This window comes from Salvelinus namaycush, chromosome 13 (assembly GCF_016432855.1).
Source record: "Salvelinus namaycush isolate Seneca chromosome 13, SaNama_1.0, whole genome shotgun sequence".
Lineage (NCBI taxonomy): Eukaryota > Metazoa > Chordata > Actinopteri > Salmoniformes > Salmonidae > Salvelinus > Salvelinus namaycush.
The window spans coordinates 23,387,119-23,414,085 of record NC_052319.1 but is presented as its reverse complement, the minus strand read 5'-3'; the positions used below and the strand labels follow the sequence as shown (position 1 = coordinate 23,414,085).

General features: G+C 43.8%; 1 protein-coding gene across 1 annotated transcript in view; it reads right to left on the bottom strand.

Annotated features, from left to right (window-relative positions):
* The window catches only part of LOC120058040 (inactive phospholipase C-like protein 1), a 35,849-nt gene extending 21,666 nt beyond the window's left edge, over window positions 1–14,183 (bottom strand). Inside the window, exons 1-6 of the mRNA XM_039006523.1 lie at window positions 14,175–14,183; window positions 13,033–13,107; window positions 12,558–12,845; window positions 11,978–12,265; window positions 5,924–7,002; window positions 5,323–5,854 (exon numbers count right to left, since the gene is read on the bottom strand). Coding sequence (XP_038862451.1) covers window positions 5,323–5,854; window positions 5,924–7,002; window positions 11,978–12,265; window positions 12,558–12,845; window positions 13,033–13,107; window positions 14,175–14,183 — 2,271 coding nt within the window. The remainder of the gene's footprint in view (window positions 1–5,322; window positions 5,855–5,923; window positions 7,003–11,977; window positions 12,266–12,557; window positions 12,846–13,032; window positions 13,108–14,174) is intronic.
* Window positions 14,184–26,967: the final 12,784 nt, after the last annotated feature.

Below are 26,967 nucleotides of genomic sequence, written 5' to 3'. Positions count from 1 at the left end.
TGCACCAGTCCCTCCTGCAGCAAAGCACCCCCACAACATGATGCTGCCACCCCCATGCTTCATGGTTGGGATGGTGTTCTTCGGCTTGCTAGCCTCCCCCTTTTTCCTCCAAACATAACGATGGGCATTATGGCCAAACAGTTCTATTTGTGTTTCATCAGACCAGAGGACATTTCTTCAAAAAGTACGATCTTTGTCACCATGTGCAGTTGCAAACCGTAGTCTGGCTATTTTATAATGGTTTTAGAGAAGTGGCTTCTTCCTTGCTGAGCGGCCTTTCAGGTTATGTCGATATAGGACTCGTTTTACTGGGGATATTGATACTTTTGTACCTGTTTCCTCCAGCATCTTCAAAAGGTCCTTTGCTGTTGTTCTGGGATTGATTTGCACCTTTCGCACCAAAGTACATTCATCTTCTGTGAACGTACCAAAGTACGTTCACAGAACGCGTCTCCTTCCTGAGCGTTATGACAGCTGCATCGTCCCATGGTGTTTATACTTGCGCACTATTGTCTGTACAGATGAACGTGGTACCTTCAGGCGTTTGGAAATTGCTCCCAAGGATGAACCAGACTTGTGGAGGTCTACAATTGTTTTCTGAGGTTTTGGCTGGTTTTTGGCTGATTTGGCTGATTTCTTTTGGTTTTCCCATGATGTCAAGCAAAGAGTCACTGCATTTGAAGGTAGGCCTTGAAATACATCCACAGGTATACCTCCTATTGACTCAAATGATGTCAATTAGCCTATCAGAAGCTTCTAAAGCCATGACATAATTTTCTGGAATTTTCCAAGCTGTTTAAAGGCTCAGTCAACTTAGTGTATGTAAACTTCTGACCCTCCTGAAATTGTGATACAGTGAATTATAAGTGAAATAATCTGTCTGTAAACAATTTTTGGAAAAATTACTTGTGTCATGCACAAAGTAGATGTCCTAACTGACTTGCCAAAACTATAGTTTGTTAACAAGATATTTGTGGAGTGGTTGAAAAACGAGTTTTAATGACTCCAACATAAGTGTATGTAAACTTCCGACTTCAACTGTACATACATGCAAGCGTGCTCGAGCTCGTATATGTCCACACTGACACACACCAACATTTATAATTATAGATTCACATTGGGTGGCATCAGTACAAACAGTATTAATCAGACAAAATAAATATATTGGAATAAAACCCCATGCGCATGGTGAGGAATAAATGAACTAAGACTATAAACACTCAGAAACACACACACACACACACACAAACACACACAGTGGCCACCCATTGGTTTCTAGGCTCCCAGTATGATGAATGTGTTTGGTAGAAAGGCCAGAGGGTAGAGAAGAGGGTGGAGACTATCCATCTCAACCCACACTGTGTTTATACATACACCTAGCCCACTATGGTGTGTGTGTGTGTGTGTGTGTGTGTGTGTGTGTGTGTGTGTGTGTGTGTGTGTGTGTGTGTGTGTGTGTGTGTGTGTGTGTGTGTGTGTGTGTGTGTGTGTGTGTGTGTGTGTGTGTGTGTGTGTGTGTGTTCCTGTGCTGTGAGTTATAACCATATTAGGTCTTCAGGCTCTTAGTGACAGGAAGCAAACAATCTCAACCAGCTAAAGGCATTAATTCCCGAGGACGGATGTATGAGTGTGCGTGTATTAGAATGTGTGTGTATGAGTGTATTCTTTGACATGAGTATCATTTTGAGATAAGATCCAAGTACAGGATACAGCATAATGTACCAGTACAATCAAATGCTTACTTGCCAGTCTGTGGGTCTTCTTCCAGATGTGTGTGCATGACTGAATTCTTTCACATTGGTTTCATTTTTATATGTCTGTTATTTCCTGTACTTGAGTCTTTGAGTTGAAGACAGTGTGTGTTGTGAACATGCTCCTCCCTCCATCCCCCACATGGTACTGCCCACATGTTGACTACCTATAAACAGAACTGTTGGAGAGAAGAAATGGATTCTAGACCGGGGGTAGATTGTAGATTATAGACAGGGTGAAGGTTTGCACTCAGAGACCCTTGGCTGAGTCTGTGCTAGTCTAGATTTTAATGTTTTAGCATGGAGCACTATCCATCTAATAGGGCTGCAGTTAATGGATGAAGAACTAGAGAACATATCAGTCGAAGTGAGCACAGACAGAAGTTTAGGCAGCCGAAGGCTCTGAGTGGGTGACAGAGAGAGACCCAGAGGGTGAACTGTGTGTGCGAGAGAGTGAGAGAAAGAGGGTGAATTGTGTGTGTGAGAGAGAGAGAGAAAGAGAGAGAATTGTGTGTGAGAGAAAGAGAAAGAGAGAGAAAGAGAGAGAGAGAGAGAGAGAGAGAAAGGTATAGGTTAACTTTAGGCTCTACTCATAACTCAGGTAGATAGAACCCTCCTGCACTGCTACACACATACACACACACAAACACACAGGCATTCATGCACATACATACACACACACACACACACACATATGCAAGCACACACACGTAGCCTGCATCCTATCATGACTGTCTGCTGTGGTGGAGCGTGGACAAGGGGTGGGAAATGGGGCATCATGCTTCATGAATGAAGAGGTCAGTCTGAACAGCAACAGAGACGACTCTCTCTATCTCAGCCTCATCCCAAAATTGACGCTATGTGTTTCCAAAAAGGGCCCCATGTGTCTCTGCCTAGTTTGCCTCAGCAATTTACACACAATACCCAATCATGAGAAAGCGAAAACAGGCTTTTAGAATATTTTGCAAATGTATTAAAAATAGAAAATAAATATTCAGCCCCTTTGCTATGAGACTCGAAATTGAGCTCAGGTGCATCCTGTTTCCATTGATCATCCTTGAGATGTTTCTACAACTTGATTGTAGTCCACCTGTGGTAAATTAAATTGATTGGACATGATTTGGGAAGGCACGCACACACACCTGTCTATATAAGGTCCACAGTTGACAGTGCATGTCAGAGCAAAAACCAAGCCATGATGTCGAAGGAATTGTCCGTAGAGCGCCGAGACAAGATTGTGTCGAGGCACAAATCTGGGGAAGGGTACCAAAAACATGTCTGCAGCATTGAAGGTCCCCAAGAACACAGGGGCCTCCATCATTCTTAAATGGAAGATGTTTGGAACCACCAAGACACTTCCTAGAGCTGGCCGCCCGGCCAAACTCAGCAATCAAGGGAGAAGGGCCATGGTCAGGGAGGTGACCTAGAACCTGATGGTCACTCTGACAGAGGTCTACAGTTCCTCTGTGGAGATGGGAGAAGGTTCCAGAAAGACAACCATCTCCGCAGCACTCCACCAATCAAGCCTTTATGGTAGAGTGGCCAGACGGAAGCCACTCCTCAGTAAAAGGCACATGACAGCCCGCTTGGAGTTTGCAAAAAAGGCACCTAAAGACTCTCCGACCATGAGAAACAAGATTCTCTGGTCTGATGAAACCAAGATTGAACCTGGCACCATCTCTACAGTGAAGCATGGCGGTGGCAGCATCATGCTGTGGGGATGTTTTTCAGCGGCAGGAACTGGGAGTCTAATCAGGATCGAGGCAAAGGTGAACAGAGCAAAGTACAAAGAGATCCTAGATAAAAACCTGCTCCAGAGCGCTCAGGACCTCAGACTGGGGCGAAAGTTCACCTTCCAACAGGACAACAACCCCAAACACACAGCCAAGACAACACAGGAGTGGCTTCGGGACAAGTCTCTGAATGTCATTGAGTGGCCCAGCCAGAGTCCAGACTTGAACACGATCGAAACTCTCTGGAGAGACCTGAAAATAGCCGTGCAGCAACACTCCCCATCCAACCTGACTGAGCTTGAGAGGATGTGCAGAGAAGAAGGGGAGAAACTCTCCAAATACAGATATGCCAAGCTTGTAACGTCATACCCAAGAAGACTCAATGCTGTAATCGCTGCCAAAGGTTCTTCAACAAAGTACTGAGTAAAGGGTCTGAATACTTATGTAAATGTGATATTTCAGTTTTTTGTTTTGAATAAATTACAAACATTTCAAAAAACCTGATTTGTTTTTGATTTGTCATTATGGGGTATTGTGTGTAGATTGATGAGGGGGGGAAAAACAATTTAATCAAATTTAGAATAAGGCTGTAACGTAACAAAATGTGGAAAAAGTCAAGGGGTCTGAATACTTTCCGAAGGCACTGTATCTACCCGTACATGGTCAGATTAATCTGTGTGTCAACTAAAATTCAGAGAAGAGAGGACATTTTTCCTGTCTTCACTTGTAAAAAGGCTATTTTAGGCTTAGGGGTTAGGTTTATAAGGTTAGGGTTTGGGTTTGGGTTAAGGTTAGAATTAGGATTAGGATTAAGGGTTAGTGGTGAGGTTTGGGCTAAGGGTTAGGGAAAATATGATTTTGAATTGGAATCAATTGTTGGTTCCCAATAAGTCCTCACAAGTATAGTAAGACATAGCTGTGTGGGTGTGTGTTTGTGTGTGTGGAGTCACGCCACATTACCCTCTAGTCCCCCACCAAGCCTTAGGTTACAGGCCACAGGACTGATGAGCAAAACAGAGCTCAACCACTGGCTTTAGTTTCTTTCTTACTTGTAAAAAAAATATACAAAACTTTGTAGTTTATGTTTTCTTTTCAGTCTTTGATACAGTATGTTCATTTGAGACAGTAATTCTCCTAACATAAGACAGTGGATAGAAGAAAGAAGTATTGTTATACTCTGCACTACAAACTAGCCTAGCACGCCACACCACTGGTCAACAACACCAAGGCAACTCTCCAACTGTTCCCTCTCCGTTCCCATGTTTCACATCATGTTTTATAAGCCCTGGCCATCTGTCGTCATAACTAAATCTTCCACAACGGCTCAGGGGAATCACAATGGCTCTGTCTATCTGTCGCTATGGGAATGAATACTGTAGTTAACTGCCCTTGGGAGCTGGAAAGACTATACAAATAGTACTTATTGTTGAGTATCATTATGAAACTGATGTTTTTGTCATTATTATCAGTACAGGGACAAACATAGACCATATTCTGTCTAGACTTAGCAGGTAAAACTGGTTGGAGTGACTCTCAGTTTCTGATTGTCATGATGTCATTTCAGCAAGTTTTTACCTCCTGTTTTGGCATTAGATGTTTACGTGTATGAACGACCGTGCTCTTAGTCTGAGATTATGTTGATGAACCGTGCTGTACTTTCACATGTATCTGTAGGTTACACATGTTAATCCCATGTGTAACTCTGTGTTGTTGTTTTTGTCGCACTGCTTTGCTTTATCTTGGCCAGGTCATAGTTGTAAATGAGAATTTGTTCTCAACTGGCCTACCTGGTTAAATAAAGGTGAAATAAAACTAAGAATAAATGACTGAACTCTTACCTGAAACTCAAAGGTCTCATCAAACAGTGGGCCGTCCTGGTTCTGTGCGGCGGTCCGGGTCCGTTGCTCAGCGCAGTCCGCTGGTACCCCATGTAGCTCCAGAACCACATAGGGATCTATAACCTCTCCTTTGGCCCCGGCGCCCTGCGGCTTGGGCAGGTTGTGGGCGCTGATCACCTTCACCCTGAGGGTCTGAGGGGGCACACCGGGCACACACCCCTGGGTCACGGCACTGAAGTAGGAAACCTCGTCTCTCATGACCCCCGGGCGCAGCACGAAGCCACAGCCCCCGTTCTGGATGAAGCGTCCCCTGTGGAGGTCCAGCATGGCCCCGGGGGTCTGCTGGTTGAGGGCCACCAGCTGGACCCCGCCCTTCCAGTACCCCTGGGGGTTGGGGTTGGAGGAGTCCAGGCGGACAGAGCTGGGCCGGACACGGGTCAGGGTACGCTTGGTGAAGCCTACTAGGTCCTCTGGGCTCTCACTGGCCAGCCGGCCCGCTTCTCCCTCCCCCAGGGAGCACAGAGTCCAATAGGCCGAATCAGGGAGTAAGGGCGTGCCCGGCGTTGAGGGGGTGCTGGGTGGGGAGTGCTGCTGTCCTTGTTTCCTTGTTTCTCGGTGGTTGTAGAAGCTACGGCTTCCGGTTCTAGCCACGCTCACCAGATCTGAGAGATCGCGTTGAAGGCGGAGTCTCCTGGGCTGAGGGGGCGGGGGCACCACTAAAACCACACCCAGTTCCTCCTCTCCGGGGATGGTCATTCGCCGGCCAGCCAAGGGTCCGCCTCCCCCTATCTCCTCGTCCTCCTCTGATACCTCTCCCTCGGACCCCTCCTCTTCAGGGGGTAGCTTCTTCCCCACCAGCAGCACCCGGCCCTTCAGCTGCTCAGGGGAGGGCAGGGTGGTGGCTCGCCCCACCGGGCTGACCGGCAGGGCCTCAGGGGTGTAGAGACGTGTAGAGAACACCTTCCTCAGGTGCTGGGCTAAGGTACGCTGCTGGGAGGGGGAACAGCGCTGGCACAGGTAGAGCAGAAGCGGGTAGGGCGAGGTCAGGAAGGCATACTTATTCACCACCTCCAGGGCACTGCGGATGGTGACAGGGGCGTGGTGGTGATGGTGGTGGTGGCGGTGGGCATCAGGACCATAGTCTACCCCCAGGAGAGGCTCCCCTTCTGGGCCGTCTGTCACCCCCAGCTCCAGGCAACGACACCCGGCCTGAAGAGCCCTGGTCAAACCCCCTAGATCAGCCCTCCCATGGACCTGGTCATCCAGGAGATAGGACCGATAGGAGGTACTGATGTAGTAGTGGGACAGGGGCAGGCTCATATCCTGACACACTCCCTGGTGCTCCACGTCAAACAGCTGGCACTCTGGAGACTGCAGGTAACGGGCGAAGCCGTCAAGCCCCAACAAGCCTCTCTCTCGGCCTGGTCTGGAGGGCTCAAAGCGTAGGACCAGCTCCAAACAGCCCTCAGCTGTGGCCAGGGACAAGCCCTGCTCCGTCTCCAGAAAGAGACGAAGGTCCTGGGCGTCCAGACACTCGCGGTCCTTAGAGAGCTGGACCAATAGGAAATAGACATCTGGGCGCGTGCAGAGTTCGCAGAAGGCCTCCTGGAACTCCTCGCGTGTCACGTGAGACGTCAGCTTCTCTTTGCTGCGCTGGATCTCCTTGAACCTCAGACGCACCTGGAGAGAAGAAGGAGGGGAGTGGAGAGGGAGAGGGAGAGGGAGAGGGAGATGGAGAGGGAGATGGAGAGGGAGGGGGAGGGGGAGGGGGAGGGGGAGGATGGACGGATACAAAGGGAGCAGGAGATAGATGAGAAGAGCAGGTTTAGAAAGGGCAGTCAGATTTTAATACTCCACAGAATGGATTAATTATTAAGCTACAATATTCAATAATATCTAATGACTGAAAAAGACGGGATGTCATTGGTAAGTCAATTCCATCAGTTCCAATCGATGCATGGGATCAAATTTGAGGTGAATTAATTGTTATAATATTTTATTGCTCATTAATTTTCCACAAATTAACTGAATTTAATTTCAGGTAATTTCCATCTTGGAACAGATATGAAAGTCACCCTGGTTATATGGCTTAGCATACTACTCTACCTTGTGCCTCTGTCCTACCCTTCCATGCATGCCAAACTGACTTCAGGAGAGTCTAGACACCTACACGTACACGCACACACACACACACACACACACACACACACACACACACACACACACACACACACACACACACACACACACACACACACACACACACACACACACACACAGGCAGCTGTACTGGCTTCACAGCATGCTTCAAAACCAGGGCCTGAGCGTTGATTCAAACAGATTAGCCGTGTGCACTCACACACATACCTCTGATTGGCTTTATTTAGGTCTGTGTATTTCCAGCTGCTATCTGACTCCATCTCCGCCTCCTCTCCTGCTTTCGTACTGTTTGTACGGAGAATATCCCAAAATATATTCACCCATCCTTGCAAAAATGACCAGTGGCATGTATCAGCTTACTTTAATGTTAGGTCGATAGCAGTCCTTGAGATTTACTGTCTATACAGTACATTCAGAAAGTACATTTTGTTGTGTTACAGCCTGAACTTAAAATGGATTAAATTAAGATTTTTTTGTCACTGGCCTACACACAATACCCCATAATGTCAAAGTGGAAGAGTGTTTTTCAAAGTTTTTCAAAATTAAGCAAATATTAAATGAAATGTCTTGAGTTATTCAACCACTTTGTTATGGCAATACTAAATAAGTTTAGGAGTAAAAATTTGCTTGCATGGACTCATTCTGTGTGCAATAATAGTGTTTAACATGATTTTTGTATGACTATCTCATCTCTGTACCCCACACATACAATTATTTGTAAAGTCCCTCTCTTAAGCAGTGAATTTTAAACAGAGATTCAACCACAAAGACCAGGGAGGTTTTCCCAATTCCTCACAAAGAAGGGCACCTCTCTGGGATTTCACCATGAGGCCAATGGGGACTTTACAGTTACAGAGTTTAATGTCTGTGAAAGGAGAAGTCTGAGGAGGGATCAACAACATTGTAGTTACTCCACAATACTAACCTAATTGACAAAGTGAAAAGAAGGAAGCCTGTACAAAATAAAAATATAACATGCATCCTGTTTGCAACAAGTCATACTGCAACAAATGTTTTGTCCTGAATACAAAGTGTTATGTTTGGGGCAAATCCAAGGCAACACATTACTGAGTACCACTCTTATGTTTATGCATAGTGGTGGCCGCATCATGTTATGGGTATGCTTGTAATTGTTAAGTACAGGGGAGTTTTTCAGGATAGAAATTAAATGGAATGGAGCTAAGCACAGGCAAAATCCTAGAGGAAAACCTGGTTCAGTCTGCTTCCACCAGACACTGGGAGATGAATTCACCTTTCAGCAGGACAATAACCTAAAACACAAGGCCAAATCTACACTGGAGTTGCTTACCAACAAGACAGTGAATGTTCCTGAGTGGCCAAGTTACAGTTTTGACTTAAATCTACTTGAAAATCTATGACAAAACCTGAAAATGGATGTCTAGCAATGATCAACAACCAATTTGACAGAATTGAAGAATTTTGAAAATAATATTGGGCAAATGTTGTACAATCCAGGTGTGGAGAGCTCTTAGAGACTTACAGTACTCAGAAAGACTCTCAGCTGTAATCACTGCCAAAAGTGCCTCTAAAAAATATTGACTCAGGGGTGTTAAAACTTATGTAAATTACATATTTCTGTCCTAAAACAAGTTTTCACTTCGTCGTTATGGAGTGTTGTGTGTAGATGGGTGAGAAAATGTTTTAATTCAGGCTGTACCACAACAAAAATGTGGAATAAGTCAAGGGGTATGAATCCTCAGTGTTTCTTTCTGAGGTACATTGAGGCATTGTGTTCTGTGACTACACTGCAATAGACTCAATCTATACACCCACCATGGTACAAAGTACAGTATGTAACACTTGCAAAGGTTAGATATCCACCTACAGAATGTTCCGTTTGTACATTAGATATCAATCAAATCAATCAATCAAATGTATTTATAAAGCCCTTCTTACATCAGCTGATGTTACAAAGTGATGTACAGAAACCTAGCCTAAAACCCCAAACAGCAAGCAATGCAGATGTAGAAGCACGGTGGCTAGGAAAAACTCCCATGAAAGGCCGGAACCTAGGAAGAAGCCTAGAGAGGAACCAGGCTATGAGGGGTGGCCAGTCCTCTTCTGGCTGTGCCGGGTGGAGATTATAACAGAACATGGCCAAGATGTTCAAATATTCATAGATGACCAGCAGGGTCAAATAATAATATCCACCTACAGCATGTTCCATTTATACATTAGATATCCACATACAGCATGTTCATTTATACACTAGATATCCACCTACAGCATGTTCCATGTATACACTAGATATCCACCTACAGTATGTTCCATTTATACATTAGATATCCACCTACAGCATGTTCCATTTATACATTAGATATCCACCTACAGCATGTTCCATTTATACATTAGATATCCACCTACAGCATGTTCCATGTATACACTAGATATCCACCTACAGCATGTTCCATTTATACACTAGATATCCACCTACAGCATGTTCCATTTATACATTAGATATCCACCTACAGCATGTTCCATTTATACACTAGATATCCACCTACAGCATGTTCCATGTATACACTAAATATCCACCTACAGCATGTTCCATTTATACACCAGATATCCACCTACAGCATGTTCCATTTATACACTAGATATCCACCTACAGCATGTTCCATTTATACACTAGATATCTACCTACAGCATGTTCCATTTATACATTAGATATCCACCTACAGCATGTTCATTTATACACTAGATATCCACCTACAGCATGTTCATTTATACATTAGATATCCACCTACAGCATGTTCCATTTATACACTAGATATCCACTTACAGCATGTTCCATTTATACATTAGATATCCACCTACAGCATGTTCCATTTATACACTAGATATCCACCTACAGCATGTTCATTTATACACTAGATATCCACCTACAGCATGTTCCATTTATACATTAGATATCCACCTACAGCATGTTCCATTTATACATTAGATATCCACCTACAGCATGTTCATTTATACATTAGATATCCACCTACAGCATGTTCCATTTATACACTAGATATCCACCTACAGCATGTTCCATTTATACATTAGATATCCACCTACAGCATGTTCCATTTATACATTAGATATCCACCTACAGCATGTTCCATGTATACATTAGATATCCACCTACAGCATGTTCATTTATACACTAGATATCCACCTACAGCATGTTCCATGTATACATTAGATATCCACCTACAGCATGTTCCATTTATACATTAGATATCCACCTACAGCATGTTCCAATTATACATTAGATATCCACCTACAGCATGTTCCATTTATACACTAGATATCCACCTACAGCATGTTCCATGTATACATTAGATATCCACCTACAGCATGTTCCATTTATACATTAGATATCCACCTACAGCATGTTCCATTTATACATTAGATATCCACCTACAGCATGTTCATTTATACACTAGATATCCACCTACAGCATGTTCCATTTATACACTAGATATCCACCTACAGCATGTTCCATTTATACATTAGATATCCACCTACAGCATGTTCCATTTATACATTAGATATCCACCTACAGCATGTTCATTTATACACTAGATATCCACCTACAGCATGTTCATTTATACACTAGATATCCACCTAAAGCATGTTCCATTTATACATTAGATATCCACCTACAGCATGTTCCATTTATACATTAGATATCCACCTACAGCATGTTCATTTATACACTAGATATCCACCTAAAGCATGTTCCATTTATACATTAGATATCCACCTACAGCATGTTCCATTTATACATTAGATATCCACCTACAGCATGTTCCATTTATACACTAGATATCCACCTAAAGCATGTTCCATTTATACATTAGATATCCACCTACAGCATGTTCCATTTATACATTAGATATCCACCTACAGCATGTTCCATTTATACACTAGATATCCACCTAAAGCATGTTCCATTTATACATTAGATATCCACCTACAGCATGTTCCATTTATACACTAGATATCCACCTACAGCATGTTCCATTTATACATTAGATATAGCTATGAAGACAGTCCTTTTTGTAATTACAGCTGTTATACTAACTGTTGCTATCATCATTATCAGGGTTGGGGGTAATTCAACAGAAAACAAAGTGCGATAATTAACTGAATTGGAAACGGAATTGACCTCAACCCTGATCATCTCTAAACCTTTCTACTTCCTCGAATGTTACTACCCGTCCTCTTACCTCAGCTTCCTTGATGCCATTACAGACCAGTTGGTTAGGCAGCTATGAAGACAATCGTCTTTTCTATTTCAAGCTAGACCATTGCTCTCTCTCTAGTGTAACTGTACACTCACATGCACACACACACACACACACACACACACACACACACACACACACACACACACACACACACACACACACACACACACACACACACACACACACACACACACACACACACACACACACACACACACATACACACAGACACTCACCTTAGCCTCCTTGATGCCAGGACACAGCTTACAGATGGTTGCCACGGCCGTATCCTCTGCGACGATCCCATTCCCGTCTTCATCCACCTCGGCAAACTCTGCGGCCAGCCATTCACTCCTCATCTTACTGCCGAGGCTACCCTCCCCTATGATGCTCCCCTCTCCCAGACCTCCTCCCCCGCCTGCCCCCCCTCCATGCCCGATGGCAGAGGGGTGGGACACCAGGTAACGGAGCCCTGTCACCCAGATGTTGGCCACGTCAGCTGAAAGAGCCACCAGGTCCAGAGACTGGGACATACAAATACACATCACATTAAATCTAAACGTTTTCTCAAGTAAAACAATCAAATTAAAAACATTTGAAAAAAAGAGATAAAATAGATTAATAAAGTAATATAATTAAAAACACAAAGGCTGTCTATGATGATTTAAAAACCTCAGTGTTATCTGCCTTTGCCTGACTGCCAGTCTGTTTCTGCTCTCTTGCCAACTACTTGGCACCACAATTCCCAAAGGAGACGTCAAGGCAGCACAAACTGATCTGGGACCAGGTTAGTGTCTGTCCTTCTTCCCCTCCTACCTGGTAGTCATCCCCGTGGATAATAGAGAAGGCAGCCTCCTCAGCCAGGTGTTCTGCAGCAGGTCCGTTATGGAGGAAGGTCTCAGTGCTCTTCCCCGTCCTAACCTCCCTGATAGCGGCCATGTCCAGGCGGGCGCGCTCCCCATCCTTCTTAGAGGGCTCCCAGCGCAGGCAGCTGAGGTCCTGGTCCAGGGTGTAGAAACGACTGTAGATCCGGGAGTTGGGACGCACCTTCTTCAGCTCACAGCCCCCCTGCATGAAGGCCAGGCAGTCGACCGCGCTGCTCACCTGGAGGAGAGGGAAGGAGAATACATTTCAATTGAATCCTTATCCTCCTTATGAATCGGTTATGTATGACTCATGAATGCGTTTTGAAATCCATCTGTAGGTCAAATAAAGTGTTACCCATTTCATTTTCATTTACAGACTAAAATTCTAAATCTAGGTAGTTTTTTTGGAGAAACTAAAAACAAACCTTCTTCTCTGAGGGTATGCTACTGAAGGACACTGTCTTCTTGCGCCCGCCGGCCAACTTGTGCATTGAAGGATCCTGGGTAAAACACAGAGAAGAGCAGAGAGTGAGACAGGCAGACAAGTCTACTTATCCTACAGAATATGTTTAGAAGTGTCAAGACAAACATTACAGGCAGGCATATCCCATCAACTGACATAATTACAATAGGAGTAGAGACTTATGTGGACATGGGGCCCAACAGAGAAGAATGTAGAGTGGAAATAATAAGTAATAATGAGGTAGCTCTGAAAGCCATCAGTAATATCCCTGTGAATGATTATGTTTTTGTAACCCCGGCTGCACTGTCTGTCTCTCCTAAAGCCAGACACCTGAAAAAACAGGTCTGCTAATCTGAACTCATCTTCACAGGCTTGGAAGGCTGGAAATCAATTGTGCCATTTCATTTCCTGTGTGGTAATGTAGCACTGATTCCCACAGTGTACAGAGCCTGGTCTTAGGGCTGACGGGGCCCACAAAAATAGATCTTCTGTGTTCACACTCACACATCTGTACTCGCTGCTTCCTGCGCCTTTCAGTCTCCAGAGGACAGCTGATTGATTGACAGGTGGGAAGAAGACAGCTCTATCGTCACTGGGTGCCGAAATGTCAGGGCTGGTGCCAACGCAACAGGTCTCTGTCTCTCTGTCTCTCTGTCTCTCTGTCTCTGTCTCTGTCTCTGTCTCTGTCTCTGTCTCTGTCTCTGTCTCTCTCTCTCTCTCTGTCCCTCTCGCTGTCCCTCCTGCTGTCCCTCTCTCTCTCAGCTGGACATTATAACACAATATGCTCTTCAAGGGTTTCAAAAACCACATAGGTATAATAAGACTTATGAGTTCTATTCTTTCAAATCCACATCTCAGTTTATAAGCAGTAGCTTTTTCTCCGTGGTTAAAAGGGGGTGAGGTAAAACATATGACATTACTACCAGGAAGACTTCCCACACAGGTTAATACAAATCCAGTTTTCAGAATAACAAGTGTGCACAGGCAGTGGTTTGTAAATGAAGACAATGTGCAAAAGTGACAATGTGTTTGGATATGAATTCCATCCTTTGTGCAATATTACTGATGATAAGGAATTCAAACCAGAAAACATGTGTGTGTTACCGGCACCATCAGAGCCAGACAGAGCACTTTCCTCCTGCTGTCATGTAATTATGGGGTTGTACAGACAGCACTGACTGACAGACTCTAAGTGCAGCCTTTTGTTACTGTAATGACATTTCCACCACTGATTCAAAGCATGTGGCCAGGGCTGCACAATACTGTAGCAACCAGCCGGGTTGTAACAGAGTTGCAGACCTTGGTTCAAATACTATCTAAAATCTTTTAAATATTTGCCAGACGGGCAGGTTTGCCAGACTGGTGGGTTTTTAACTCTTGCAACTATTCAATTGGTTCCAAGCATGAAAAAATATACATAAAAAATAGGATTTGAACCCAGATTGTAGGAGTGTTACCATCTGACGTAAATAAAGGCTTGGCTCTAGCTAAATCACCTGATCCTGGTTTACTATTTGGAACGGGGAGCTTTCAGCCTATTTCTGCCCTAATACCTCAAACCCACAGCAACACATGATGGCTGTCCTACGACGAGCCTAGCACATCATCAACAAATATTACATCCTGGCTGTCCTACTACGAGCCTAGCACATCATCAACAAATATTACATCCTGGCTGTCCTACTACGAGCCTAGCACATCATCAACAAATATTACATCCTGGCTGTCCTACTACGAGCCTAGCACATCACCAACAAATATTATATCCTGGCTGTCCTACTACGAGCCTAGCACATCATCAACAAATATTACATCCTGGCTGTCCTACTACGAGCCTAGCACATCACCAACAAATATTACATCCTGGCTGTCCTACTACTAGCCTAACACATCATCAACAAATATTACATCCTGGCTGTCCTACTACTAGCCTAGCACATCACCAACAAATATTACATCCTGGCTGTCCTACTACGAGCCTAGCACATCATCAACAAATATTACATCCTGGCTGTCCTACTACGAGCCTAGCACATCATCAACAAATATTACATCCTGGCTGTCCTACTACGAGCCTAGCACATCACCAACAAATATTATATCCTGGCTGTCCTACTACGAGCCTAGCACATCATCAACAAATATTACATCCTGGCTGTCCTACTACGAGCCTAGCACATCACCAACAAATATTACATCCTGGCTGTCCTACTACGAGCCTAGCACATCACCAACAAATATTACATCCTGGCTGTCCTACTACGAGCCTAGCACATCATCAACAAATATTACATCCTGGCTGTCCTACTACGAGCCTAGCACATCACCAACAAATATTATATCCTGGTGGCTGTCCTACTACGAGCCTAGCACATCATCAACAAATATTACATCCTGGCTGTCCTACTACGAGCCTAGCACATCATCAACAAATATTACATCCTGGCTGTCCTACTACGAGCCTAGCACATCACCAACAAATATTATATCCTGGTGGCTGTCCTACGACGAGCCTAGCACATCATCAACAAATATTACATCCTGGCTGTCCTACTACGAGCCTAGCACATCACCAACAAATATTATATCCTGGCTGTCCTACTACGAGTCTAGCACATCATCAACAAATATTACATCCTGGCTGTCCTACTACGAGCCTAGCACATCACCAACAAATATTACGTCCTGGCTGTCCTACTACGAGCCTAGCACATCACCAACAAATATTACACCCTGGCTGTCCTACATCATCTACTGCACAGTCTACTTTAGAGATGGAAGGGATTTGGAAATGGGAGTGTTTCCCACTACCTCTTGGGATGCAGTTGAACTCAGAGTACAACTTGACTACCCACACACACTAAACCACACAGAGCAGTGTGCATGTGAGTGTGAGTGTGTATGTGTGTGTGTGTATGTGCGTGCGTGTGTGAGTGTGTATGTGTGAGCGAATGATTAAATATAGAGCTGGTGTAACTTGACATCCTGATCAATGATACACAGTAGAGCAACCTGACTTCCAGATCCTTCCTCTGAGAGAGACCTACTGTAGCCCCTCCCCTGACAGACAGGCAGCGACAGGGCTAGGTGGTAGCTCAAACCTGGCCTGAAACTTCTGGACCATCAGTCAGGCTCCCACATCAACTATTCTCTCACCACCCATCTGACCTGACTGTGACCCCTAGCTTCTAGTTTTTTTTCCTGGAGAAGAGGCAGTTTGATCTAGTATCTGTTGTTTCCAATTCAGTTAGACACAATTGTTTTTTTAAGATGGAGGCTTGGACAATGTGTGACACCCAGGCTTAGTATGAACCAGGTCAGCAGGGATTTAGGTGGACAGGGCAGAGCGGGTGGGGGGGGGGGGTTGTCAGACTGTCCAGGGCTCATCGATAACGGGAGCGATGGGCCTTGCATCACGGTATGTGGCACTAGTTCCCCTACAGGGCATGGGAAAACAGTTCGACCCTCCCGTCCAGCGCTTTCATTGTGACACATGATGTCCTCCAGGAAACCATGACAACATTGTTAATACACTGCGGTTTGGCCTAAAAGGACATCTATCAGTTAGTTTTAATCCCCCTCATCCCTAAACTCTCTCTCTCTGTTTTGTTTTAGATCTTTTTTGTATTTTTTATTTTTTATTCTCTCGTTTTTTTCTCTACATTATTGACTTTCTGCCAGAATGAAGCTAGGCACAGATGGAAAGATGGTGGGAACATAATAGAAAAGAATATATAGTGGGAATAGAGAAGAAAAGAAAGAGAGGGACAAAAAGAGAAAGGGGGGAAACCAGGGCAAGATAGAGGACAAGAGAGGAGAGCATTGGAAATAAGGAAGAAGTGGAAGAAAGCGAGGGATATAGGTGTAAAAGTAGAACCGAGTGGATTCTAGGAAAGGATATGAGAGAGAGCAGAGGGGAGGAAAATTACTTTTGAGAGAGGGAGTGTAGGAAATTGAATGAGAGGAGCGAGGGGGAACGAGTGAGTGAGATGAAAGAGAGAGTAGAGGACAGGATAGAGAGAGGAGATGTGGGCATGAGACAATACTATATTGTGTTCAGTCATGCACAACAGAGAATATTAATCATCATCAGTCTCTTCATACAGCCCACCGGATCAGAGGTTTGACAAACACCTGGGAGGAATAGACATAGAGGAGGACAAGACCACACATGGCCAAGTGGCTCTAAATATAGACATCTATAAGTGAGATCGAGAGAAAGACCAAGAGATGGAGAGAAAGACCAAGAGATGAAGAGAAAGACCAAGAGATGGAGAGAAAGACCAAGAGATGGAGAGAAAGACCAAGAGATGAAGAGAAAGACCAAGAGATGGAGAGAAAGACCAAGAGATGAAGAGAAAGACCAAGAGATGGAGAGAAAGAACAAGAGATGGAGAGAAAGACCAAGAGATGAAGAGAAAGACCAAGAGATGAGAGAAAGACCAAGAGAAGAAAGGCAGAAGATTGAATTGATGAAAAAAAAGCACAGTAAGAGGAACGCGGCAACAAAAGGGAGTTTGAAAGACGGAGCGATGTTGAGAGACTACATTTTAAGTTGGCCATCTGGTGTGATCAAGTACACATAGACAGACTAGTAATGACACCATAAATAATCAGAATCAGAATGAAATTTAAGGATGACCTCTGAAACTTTTAAGGTTAGGTGACCTTGATGGTTTCAACATAACAGTCCTGATGCAATGTCATGTCAACAGTACTGATAGTGTATAGATTACTAGTGAACTGTGATTAGCCTGAGGAGCTAAACGGACCATGTGTAGGAGTGTAAATATAGCACACACACACCACATACTAGCACCCTATACTCCCAGCCCACAACCAGATAGTGTGGCCTGGGAGTAGATAGTTTGTGTGTATGCATTGATATGTAGGCTACGTGTGCATTTTTTTTAAATGTATGTAGTTCTGTCTTTGAGCTGTTCTTGTCTATTGATGTTCTAAATTATGTCATTCTGTATTATGTTTCATGTTTTGTGTGGACCCCAGGAAGAGTGGCTGCTGCTTTTGCAACAGCTAACGGGGATCCTAATGAAATACCAAAATACCAAATCCCTCAGCCAATTCATTAACCCACATACCCACCCTTTACTAATACACACACACACACACACACACACACACACACACACACACACACACACACACACACACACACACACACACACACACACACACACACACACACACACACACACACACACACACACACACACACACACACACACACACACACACACACACAGCTAACTTCCCTAGGGAATAAACGGAGGGTTATTCCGTGCCGGATGGAGGACGGGGCCAGTCACTAGTGGAATAACCTCTCTCTGTCCTCTCCTTCTCTCTCTCTTTCTCACCTTATCTCTCTCTCTTTGTCTCTCTCTCTCTAGGGTTAGCAGAATGCATTGCTTGGGTCTAGACTCCAGAGAGTAGTATAGCAGAAATGGCATTAGACTAGCATTAGACGGGGCTGATCAGATCTGCTGTCAATGAGCGGATCTAGAAACAAACATAATGATGACGGTGAGTAAAAAAAATTAAAAAATGACGGTGAGTTAAGTACTGAGCAGAGAGCCAGCTATTATCGACATTATTCATCAGGACAGAACTTTAATACACAGAGAGAGAGAGAGACAGGGAGAGAGAGTTTGAGATGGTAAAGATAACTGGTAGCCTGTAATGTCAACAACACCCAACAAGACTGAGAGAGACAGTACACAAAGAGAGAGAGAGAGAGAGAGAGAGAGAGAGAGAGAGAGAGAGAGAGAGAGAGAGAGAGCAAGAGAGAGAGAGAGAGAGAGAGAGAGAGAGAGAGAGAGAGAGAGAGAGAGAGAGAGAGTGTAACTTTCATGTAGAGAGAGAGGGGAGATGGTGGAGATTACACTGGTCGCCTGTTGACTCTTAAGAGAGAGGGAGATAGCGAGAGAGAGACAGAGTGATAAATAAAAAGAGAGAGTGCTAGAGAGAGAGAGAGAGAGTGCTACAGAGAGAGAGACAGTGCTACAGAGACAGAGATTTGGCATGAGGGTCTGCTATACAAATTGATGGAAAGTGGTGTTGGGGGTAAAACATACGACATTATAAAATCCATGTACACAAACAACAAGTATGTGGTTAAAATAGGCAAAAAAACACACCATTTTCTTCCCACAGGGCCGTGGGGTGAGACAGGGATGCAGCTTAAGCCCCACCCTCTTCAACATATATATCAACGAATTGGCGCGGGCACTAGAAAACTCTGCAGCACCCGGCCTCACCCTACTAGAATCTGAAGTCAAATGTCTACTGTTTGCTGATGATCTGGTGCTTCTGACACCAACCAACAGCAGCACCTAGATATTCTGCACAGATTCTGCCAGACCTGGGCCCTGACAGTAAATCTCAGTAAGACAAAAATAATGGTGTTCCAGAAAAGGTCCAGTCGCCAGGACCACAAATACAAATTCCATCTAGACACCATTGCCCTAGAGCACACAAAAAACTATACATACCTTGGCCTAAACATCAGCGCCACAGGTAACTTCCACAGAGCTGTGAACGATCTGAGAGACAGGCAAGAAGGGCATTCTATGCCATCAAAAGGAACATAAAATTCAACATACCAATTAGGATCTGGCTAAAAATACTTGAATCAGTTATAGAACCCATTGCCCTTTATGGTTGTGAGGTCTGGGGTCCGCTCACCAACCAAGATTTCACAAAATGGGACAAACACCAATTGAGCATCTGCATGCAGAATTCTGCTAAAATATCCTCCGTGTACAACGTAGAACACCAAATAATGCACGCAGAGCAGAATTAGGCCGATACCCGCTAATTATCAACATCCAGAAATGAACCGTTAAATTCTACAACCACCTAAAAGGAAGCGATTCCCAAACCTTCCATAACAAAGCCATCACCTACAGAGAGATGAACCTGGAGAAGAGTCCCCTAAGCAAGCTGGTCCTGGGGCTCTGTTCACAAACACAAACACACCCCACAGAGCCCCAGGACAGCAGCACAATTAGACCCAAGCAAATCATGAGAAAATAAAAAGATATTTACTTGACACATTGGAAAGAATGATCAAAAAAACAGAGCAAACCAGAATGCTATTTGGCCCTAAACAGAGAGTACACAGTGGCAGAATACCTGACCAATGTGACTGACTCAAACTTAAGGAAAGCTTTGACTATGTACAGACTCAGTGAGCATAGCCTTGCTATTGAGAAAGGCCGCCGTAGGCAGACATGGCTCTCAAGAGAAGACAGGCTATGTGCACACTGCACACAAAATGAGGTGGAAACTGAGCTGCACTTCCTAACATCCTGCCCAATGTATGACCATATTAGAGACACATATTTCCCTCAGATTACACAAATCCACAAAGATTTCGAAAACAAACCCAATTTTGAGAAACTCCCATATCTACTGGGTGAAATTCCACAGTGTGCCATCACAGCAGCGAGATTTGTGACCTGTTGCCACAAGAAAAAGGCAACCAGTGAAGAACAAACACCATTGTAAATACAACCCATATTTATGCTTATTTATTTTCCCTTGTGTACTTTAACCATTTGTACATTGTTACAACACTGTATATATACAAAATATGACATTTGTAATGTCTTTATTGTTTTGAAACTTCTGTATGTGTAATGTTTACTGTTAATTTGTATTGTTTATTTCACTTTTGTATATTATCTACCTCACTTGCTTTGGCAATGTTAACACATGTTTCCCATGCCAATAAAGCCCCTTGAATTGAATTGAATTGAATTGAGAGAGAGAGATACAGAGAGAGAGAGAGAGAGAGAGAGAGAGAGAGAGTGCTAGGGAGAGAGATCAACTATCTGCTAGCTACCTGGTATTGTGTTGTTAGACCATGATGGTGGGGTTATGTGGTCATGCAGGGATTTCAGCACCACATGCCCCACCCACGGCTCTAAGACTCTTAGCAGGGCTCTAAGCCTGATTTACCTTCTCTCATGGCGAATTAGACACAACCAGCTCACTCATACAGCAAGCCATTGTCAGACTGACAGACTCAGAGCCAGGGACAGTATGGAGAGAGTGAGTATGAAGTGAGTGAGTGTACAGTATAAACCCTGAGTGTACAAAGAATTAGGAACACCTGCTCTTTCCATGACATACTGTAGACTGACCAGGTGAATCCAGGAGAAAGCTATGATCCCTTATTGATGTCACTTGTTTAAATCCACTTCAATCAGTGTGGCTCAAATGGCTCAACATACCCCACTGTCCCTTACCATATATAACCTCTAGTCACCAATCCTCTATGTGTAGGCCTAATCAGTGGAAAATCAAATCAGAAAATCAGATCAGTGTCAGTCGCCGTCGCTGCCACTCGATGTGAACTGTGTGATTGTTGTGAGAGCTGCAGGGCCACTCATAGTGATTGCCCGGTCACAATCAGAGCTCTGTTCTCCACGGGGCTGTGTGTTTGCACTGTGCCCACACAGAGTAGCCTGCCTGCCTGCATTGACCACTCTGAGGCCATTCTGAAAACAATCTACTCTGCCAGCCAGCATGCATAACCTCACACAGAGAGAATGAGTGAGAGATTGTTTAGTGTATCTGCTGTTCTAGGCTGTTCACCTCACCTTTGCCTGACCCCCCCCCCCCCCCCCCTACACACACACACACACACACACAGGGGCTGTCAGAGAATTAGGAAATGAGGAAACGTTCTAAATAGACCTTGTTAATTAATATAGGGCTGGGCGTTATACTGTATTTTACAATATGCAGCGAGGGTATTGATGCACGGGCCGGTTTGGGTTTACTTTACCTTCTATAATGGTATTTGAATGTTTGGTTTGTTAAATGTGATACGCCATGTGTAACATACATTTTTATATCGTATGCCCTGGTATGGAACAGGAACGGTATGAAGGTATAAAAATCTGGATACCGCTCAACTCTACTCCCACTACACCATTCAAGGTGGAGAAGGTGGCAAAGTTCTAAGTTCCTGGGCGTACACATCATGGACAAACTGAAATGGTCCACCCACACAGACAGTATGGTGAAGAAGGCGCAACAGCGCCTCTTCAACCTCAGGAGGCGGAAGAAATTTGGCTTGTCACCAAAAACCCTGACAAATTTTTACAGATGCACAATCGAGAGCATCCTCTCGGGCTGTATCACAGCCTGGTTCGGCAACTGCACCGCCCTCAACCGCAAGGCTCTCCAGAGGGTCGTGAGGTCTGCACAAAGCATCACCGGGGGCACACTACCTGCCCTCCATGACACCTACAGCAACCGATGTCACAGGAAGGCCAAAAAGATCATCAAGGACAACAACCACCCGAGCCACTGCCTGTTCACCCCGCTACCATCCAGAAGGCGAGGTCAGTACAGGTGCATCAAAGCAGGGACCGAGAGATTGAAAAACAGCTTCTATCTCAAGGCCATCAGACTGCAATACAGCAATCACTAACTCAGAGAGGCTGCTGCCTACATTGACACCAAATCACTGGCCACTTTAATAAATGGATCACTAGTCACTTTAAACAATGGCACTTTAAATAATGCCACTTTAATAATGTTTACTCATCTTACATTACTCATATCAAATGTATATACTGTATTTTATACCATCTATTGCACCTTGCCTATGCCGCTCGGCCATCGCTCATCCATATACTTATATGTACAAATTCTCATTCACCCCTTTAGATTTGTGTGTATTAGGTAGTTGTTGGGGAATTGTTAGATATTGTTAGATATTGTTGCACTGTCGGAAGTAGATGCACAAGCATTTCTCTACACTCGCATTAACATCTGCTAACCATGTGTATGTGATGAATACAATTTGATTTGATTTGAACCACCCTATCATCCTGTCCTGTCAACTTTCCTACAGTGAGACCTCCTCTAAGTCCTCTATCCATCTCCCCAAAGACTAGACTAATACTCTCAAAGCCTGCCATTCCATCTCCTCAATCCTCTTTCCCTCTGCCATTTATTTTCTCCCCTCCCCCTATTCTCTCCAGTGTTCCCTTAAAAACTCTCCCCTATCTCCTCTCCCTTCGCCTTCCTTCCCTCCTCCTATCCATATCTTACCAATCCTCACTCCTCTCCCTCTTCCCCTCCCCCTGCACTTTTCCTCTCTCTCTCAATTCAATTTCAATTTAAGCGGCTTTATTGGCATGGGAAACATATGTTACATTGTCAAAGCAAGTGAAATAGATAATGAACAAAAGTGAAATAAACAATTTAACAGTAAACATTACACTCACAAAAGTTCCTAACTAATAAAAGACATTTCAAATGTCATACTACAGTACATGCAAGTAGATAAAGTACAAGGGAAAATAAAATAAACATAAATATGGGTTGTCTTTACAATGGTGTTTGTTCTTCACTGGTTGCACTTTTCTTGTGGCAACAGGTCACAAATATCTGTGATGGCACACTGTGGTATTTCACCCAATAGATATGAGAGTTTATCAAAATTAGGTTTGTTTTCGATTTCTTTGTGGGTCAGTGTAATCTGAGGGAAATATGTGTCTCTAATACGGTCATACATTTGGCAGGAGGTTAGGAAGTGCAGCTCAGTTTCCACCTCATTTTGTGTGCAGTGTGCACATAGCCTGTCTTCTCTTGAGAGCCAGGTCTGCCTATGGTGGCCTTTCTCAATAGCAAGGCAATGCTCACTGAGTCTGTACATAGTCAAAGCTTTCCTTAAGTTTGGGTCAGTCACAATGGTCAGGTATTCTGCCACTGTGTACTCTCTGTTTAGGGCCAAATAGCATTCTGGTTTGCTCTGTTTTTTTTTATCATTCTTTCCAATGTGTCGAGTAATTATCTTTTTATTTTCTCATGATTTGGTTGAGTCTAATTGTGTTGCTGTCCTGGGGCTCTGTGGGGTGTGTTTGTGTTTGTGAACAAAGCCCCAGGACCAGCTTGCTTAGGGGACTCTTCTCCAGGTTCCTCTCTCTGTAGGTGATGGATTTGTTATAGAAGGTTTGGGAATCGCTTCCTTTTAGGTGGTTGTAGAATTTAACGGTTCTTTTCTGGATGTTGATAATTAGCGGGTATCGGCCTAATTCTGCTCTGAATGCACAATTTTGTGTTTTACGTTGTACACGGATTATATTTTAGCAGAATTCTGCATGCAGAGACTCAATTTGGTGTTTCTCCAATTTTGTGATTTTTGGGGTGGTGAGCGGACCCCAGACCTCATAACCATAAAGGACAATGGGTTCTATAACTGATTCAAGTATTTTTAGCCAGATAGAAGACTCTTCTCGCCTTGTCTCTAAGATCGTTCACAGCTTTGTAGAAGTTACCTGTGGCGCTGATGTTTAGGCCGAGGTATGTACAGTTTTTTTGTGTGCTCTAGGGCAACGGTGTCTAGATGGAATTTGTATTTATGGTCCTGGCAACAGGATCATTTTTGGAACATCATTATTTTTGTCTTACTGATATTTACTGTCAGGGCCCAGGTCTGTCAGCATCTGTGCAGAAGATCTAGGTGCTGCTGTAGGCCCTCCTTGGTTGGGGACAGAAGCACCAGATCATCAGCAAACAGTAGATATTTCACTTCAGATTCTAATAGGGTGAGGCCGGGTGCTGCAGACTGTTCAAATGCCCTCTGCAATTCATTTATATATACAGTGCCAGTCAAAAGTTTGGACACACCTACTCATTCAAAGGTTTTTATTTATTTGTATTATTTTCTACATTGTAGAATAATAGTGAATACATCAAAACTATAAAATAACACATATGGAATCATGTAGTAACCAAAAAAGTGTTAAACGAATAAAAAAATATTTTAGATTCTTCAATTTTCCGCATTGACTGACCTTCATGTCTTAAAGTAATGATTGACTGTCGTTTCTCTTTGCTTATTTGATCTGTTCTTGCCATAATATGGACTTGGTCTTTTACCCAATATAGCTATCCTCTGTATACCACCCCTACCTTGTCACAACACAACTGATTGGCTCAAACGCATTAAGAAGGAAAGAAATTCCATAAATTAACTTTTAACAAGGCACACCTGTTAATTGAATGCATTCCAGGTGACTACCTCATGAAGCTGGTTGAGAGAATGCCAAGCATGTGCAAAGCTGTCATCAAGGCAAAGGGTGGCTATGTTGAAGAATCTAAAATATAAAACATATTTTAATTTGTTTAACACTTTTTTGGTTACTACATTATTCCATATGTGTTATTTCATAGTTTTGATATCTTCACTATTATTCTACAATGTATAAACTAGTGAAAATACAGAAAAACCCTTGAATGAGTAGGTGTGTCCAAACCTTTGACTGGTACTGTATGTTGAAGAGGGTGAGGCCTAAGCTGCTGTCTCACCCCACGGCCCTGTGGGAAGAAATGTGTGTGTTTTTTGCCTATTTTGATGTTTGTGTACATGCATGTTATAATTATTTTTGGAAAACAATAAAGCATGAGAAGACTTTGTTTTGGTTTGTTTGTCAATTAGGATGTGCAGGGCGAATACGTGGTCTGCCGTATGGTAATTTGGTAAAAAGCCAATTTGACATTTGCTCAGTACATTATATTCACTGAGGAAATGTATGAGTCTTGCTGTTAATGATAATGCAAAGGATTTTCCCAAGGTTGCTGTTTACGCATATCCCACGGCGGTTATTGGAGTCAAATTTATCTCCACTTTTGTGAATTGGGGTGATCAGTCCTTGGTTCCAAATATTGGGGAAGATGCCAGAGCTAAGGATGGTGTTAAAGAGTTTAAGTATAGCCAATTGGAATTTGTGGTCTGTATATTTTATAATTTAATTTAGGATACCACCAACACCACACCACTCTCTTCCCTCTACCCTCTCCGCCTACCCTATCTCTTCCCTCCCCTCTCCTGCTTCCCCCCCATTACCCTCTCCTCTATACCCTCTCTCACAGCGGCACCAGGGGAGGGGAGGGCCTGTGGGGAGCATTCTAGCCTCCCTTTCATCCCCCTCCAGGGAACTCTTATCCAAAGCACACTTAGAAGTCAGGGGGAATACATTGCATAATGGGCTTTAAAGTCTCTGGCTACTTTTCCTCTCTGGCTGCATCAAAAAAGGCATCCCATTTCCTATATAATGCACTACTTTTGACCCTATGTGTGCGTGTGTGTGTGTGTGCCTTGTGCATGCGTGCGTCTGTCTGTGTCCTGGCTGGGTGCTCCACTACACATCTATTTGTGTCAGAGACAGAAGGAGGTCAGGGAGTCAGTCAGTCAGCCCACAGAGACAAGCACCAAGCCAAGAGCCTGATCTGAGCGAGGCCTGCCTTCCCTCCATAAATTGCTGGCGGCATTCGAGCAGTCTATTCCTGTTTTCAGTGTGGGAAGGAAAGAAAAGAAAGAAAGAAAGAAAGAAAGAAAGAAAGAAAGAAAGAAAGAAAGAAAGAAAGAAAGAAAGAAAGAAAGAAAGAAAGAAAGAAAGAAAGAAAGAAAGAAAGAAAGAAAGAAAGAAAGAAAAGGAAGGGGAGGAGGTTAGAATAACAGAGGACGAAGACAGTTCTCTGGATACCAGCAAGCTTGTCACAGCTAATATAAAACAAAGGTGTTTGGTTGGTAAACTGACTGACTGATGAATCATTCAGAGAACGAAGGAACAGAAAGAGGGGAAGGTGAAAATGGAAATTGTGAATAATGAATTGGCCCTGCCTTGTGATTGTAAGTGTGTGTGTCTTAGAGAATGACTTGGTCTCATCTCTGAGGATTATCTCTGCACTAGACGAACTGCACTATAACATGCAGCCAAAAAGAACAGTTACGCAATGAAAACCGACCGACGTGCTTGTCTTGTTGTGACATTTCAAAGCAGAAAAGCAGTCGGCCGCTCCCCTCTTTCTGTGTACACTGCTGCCATTTGGCAGAGCCAGGGAAGAAAATCAC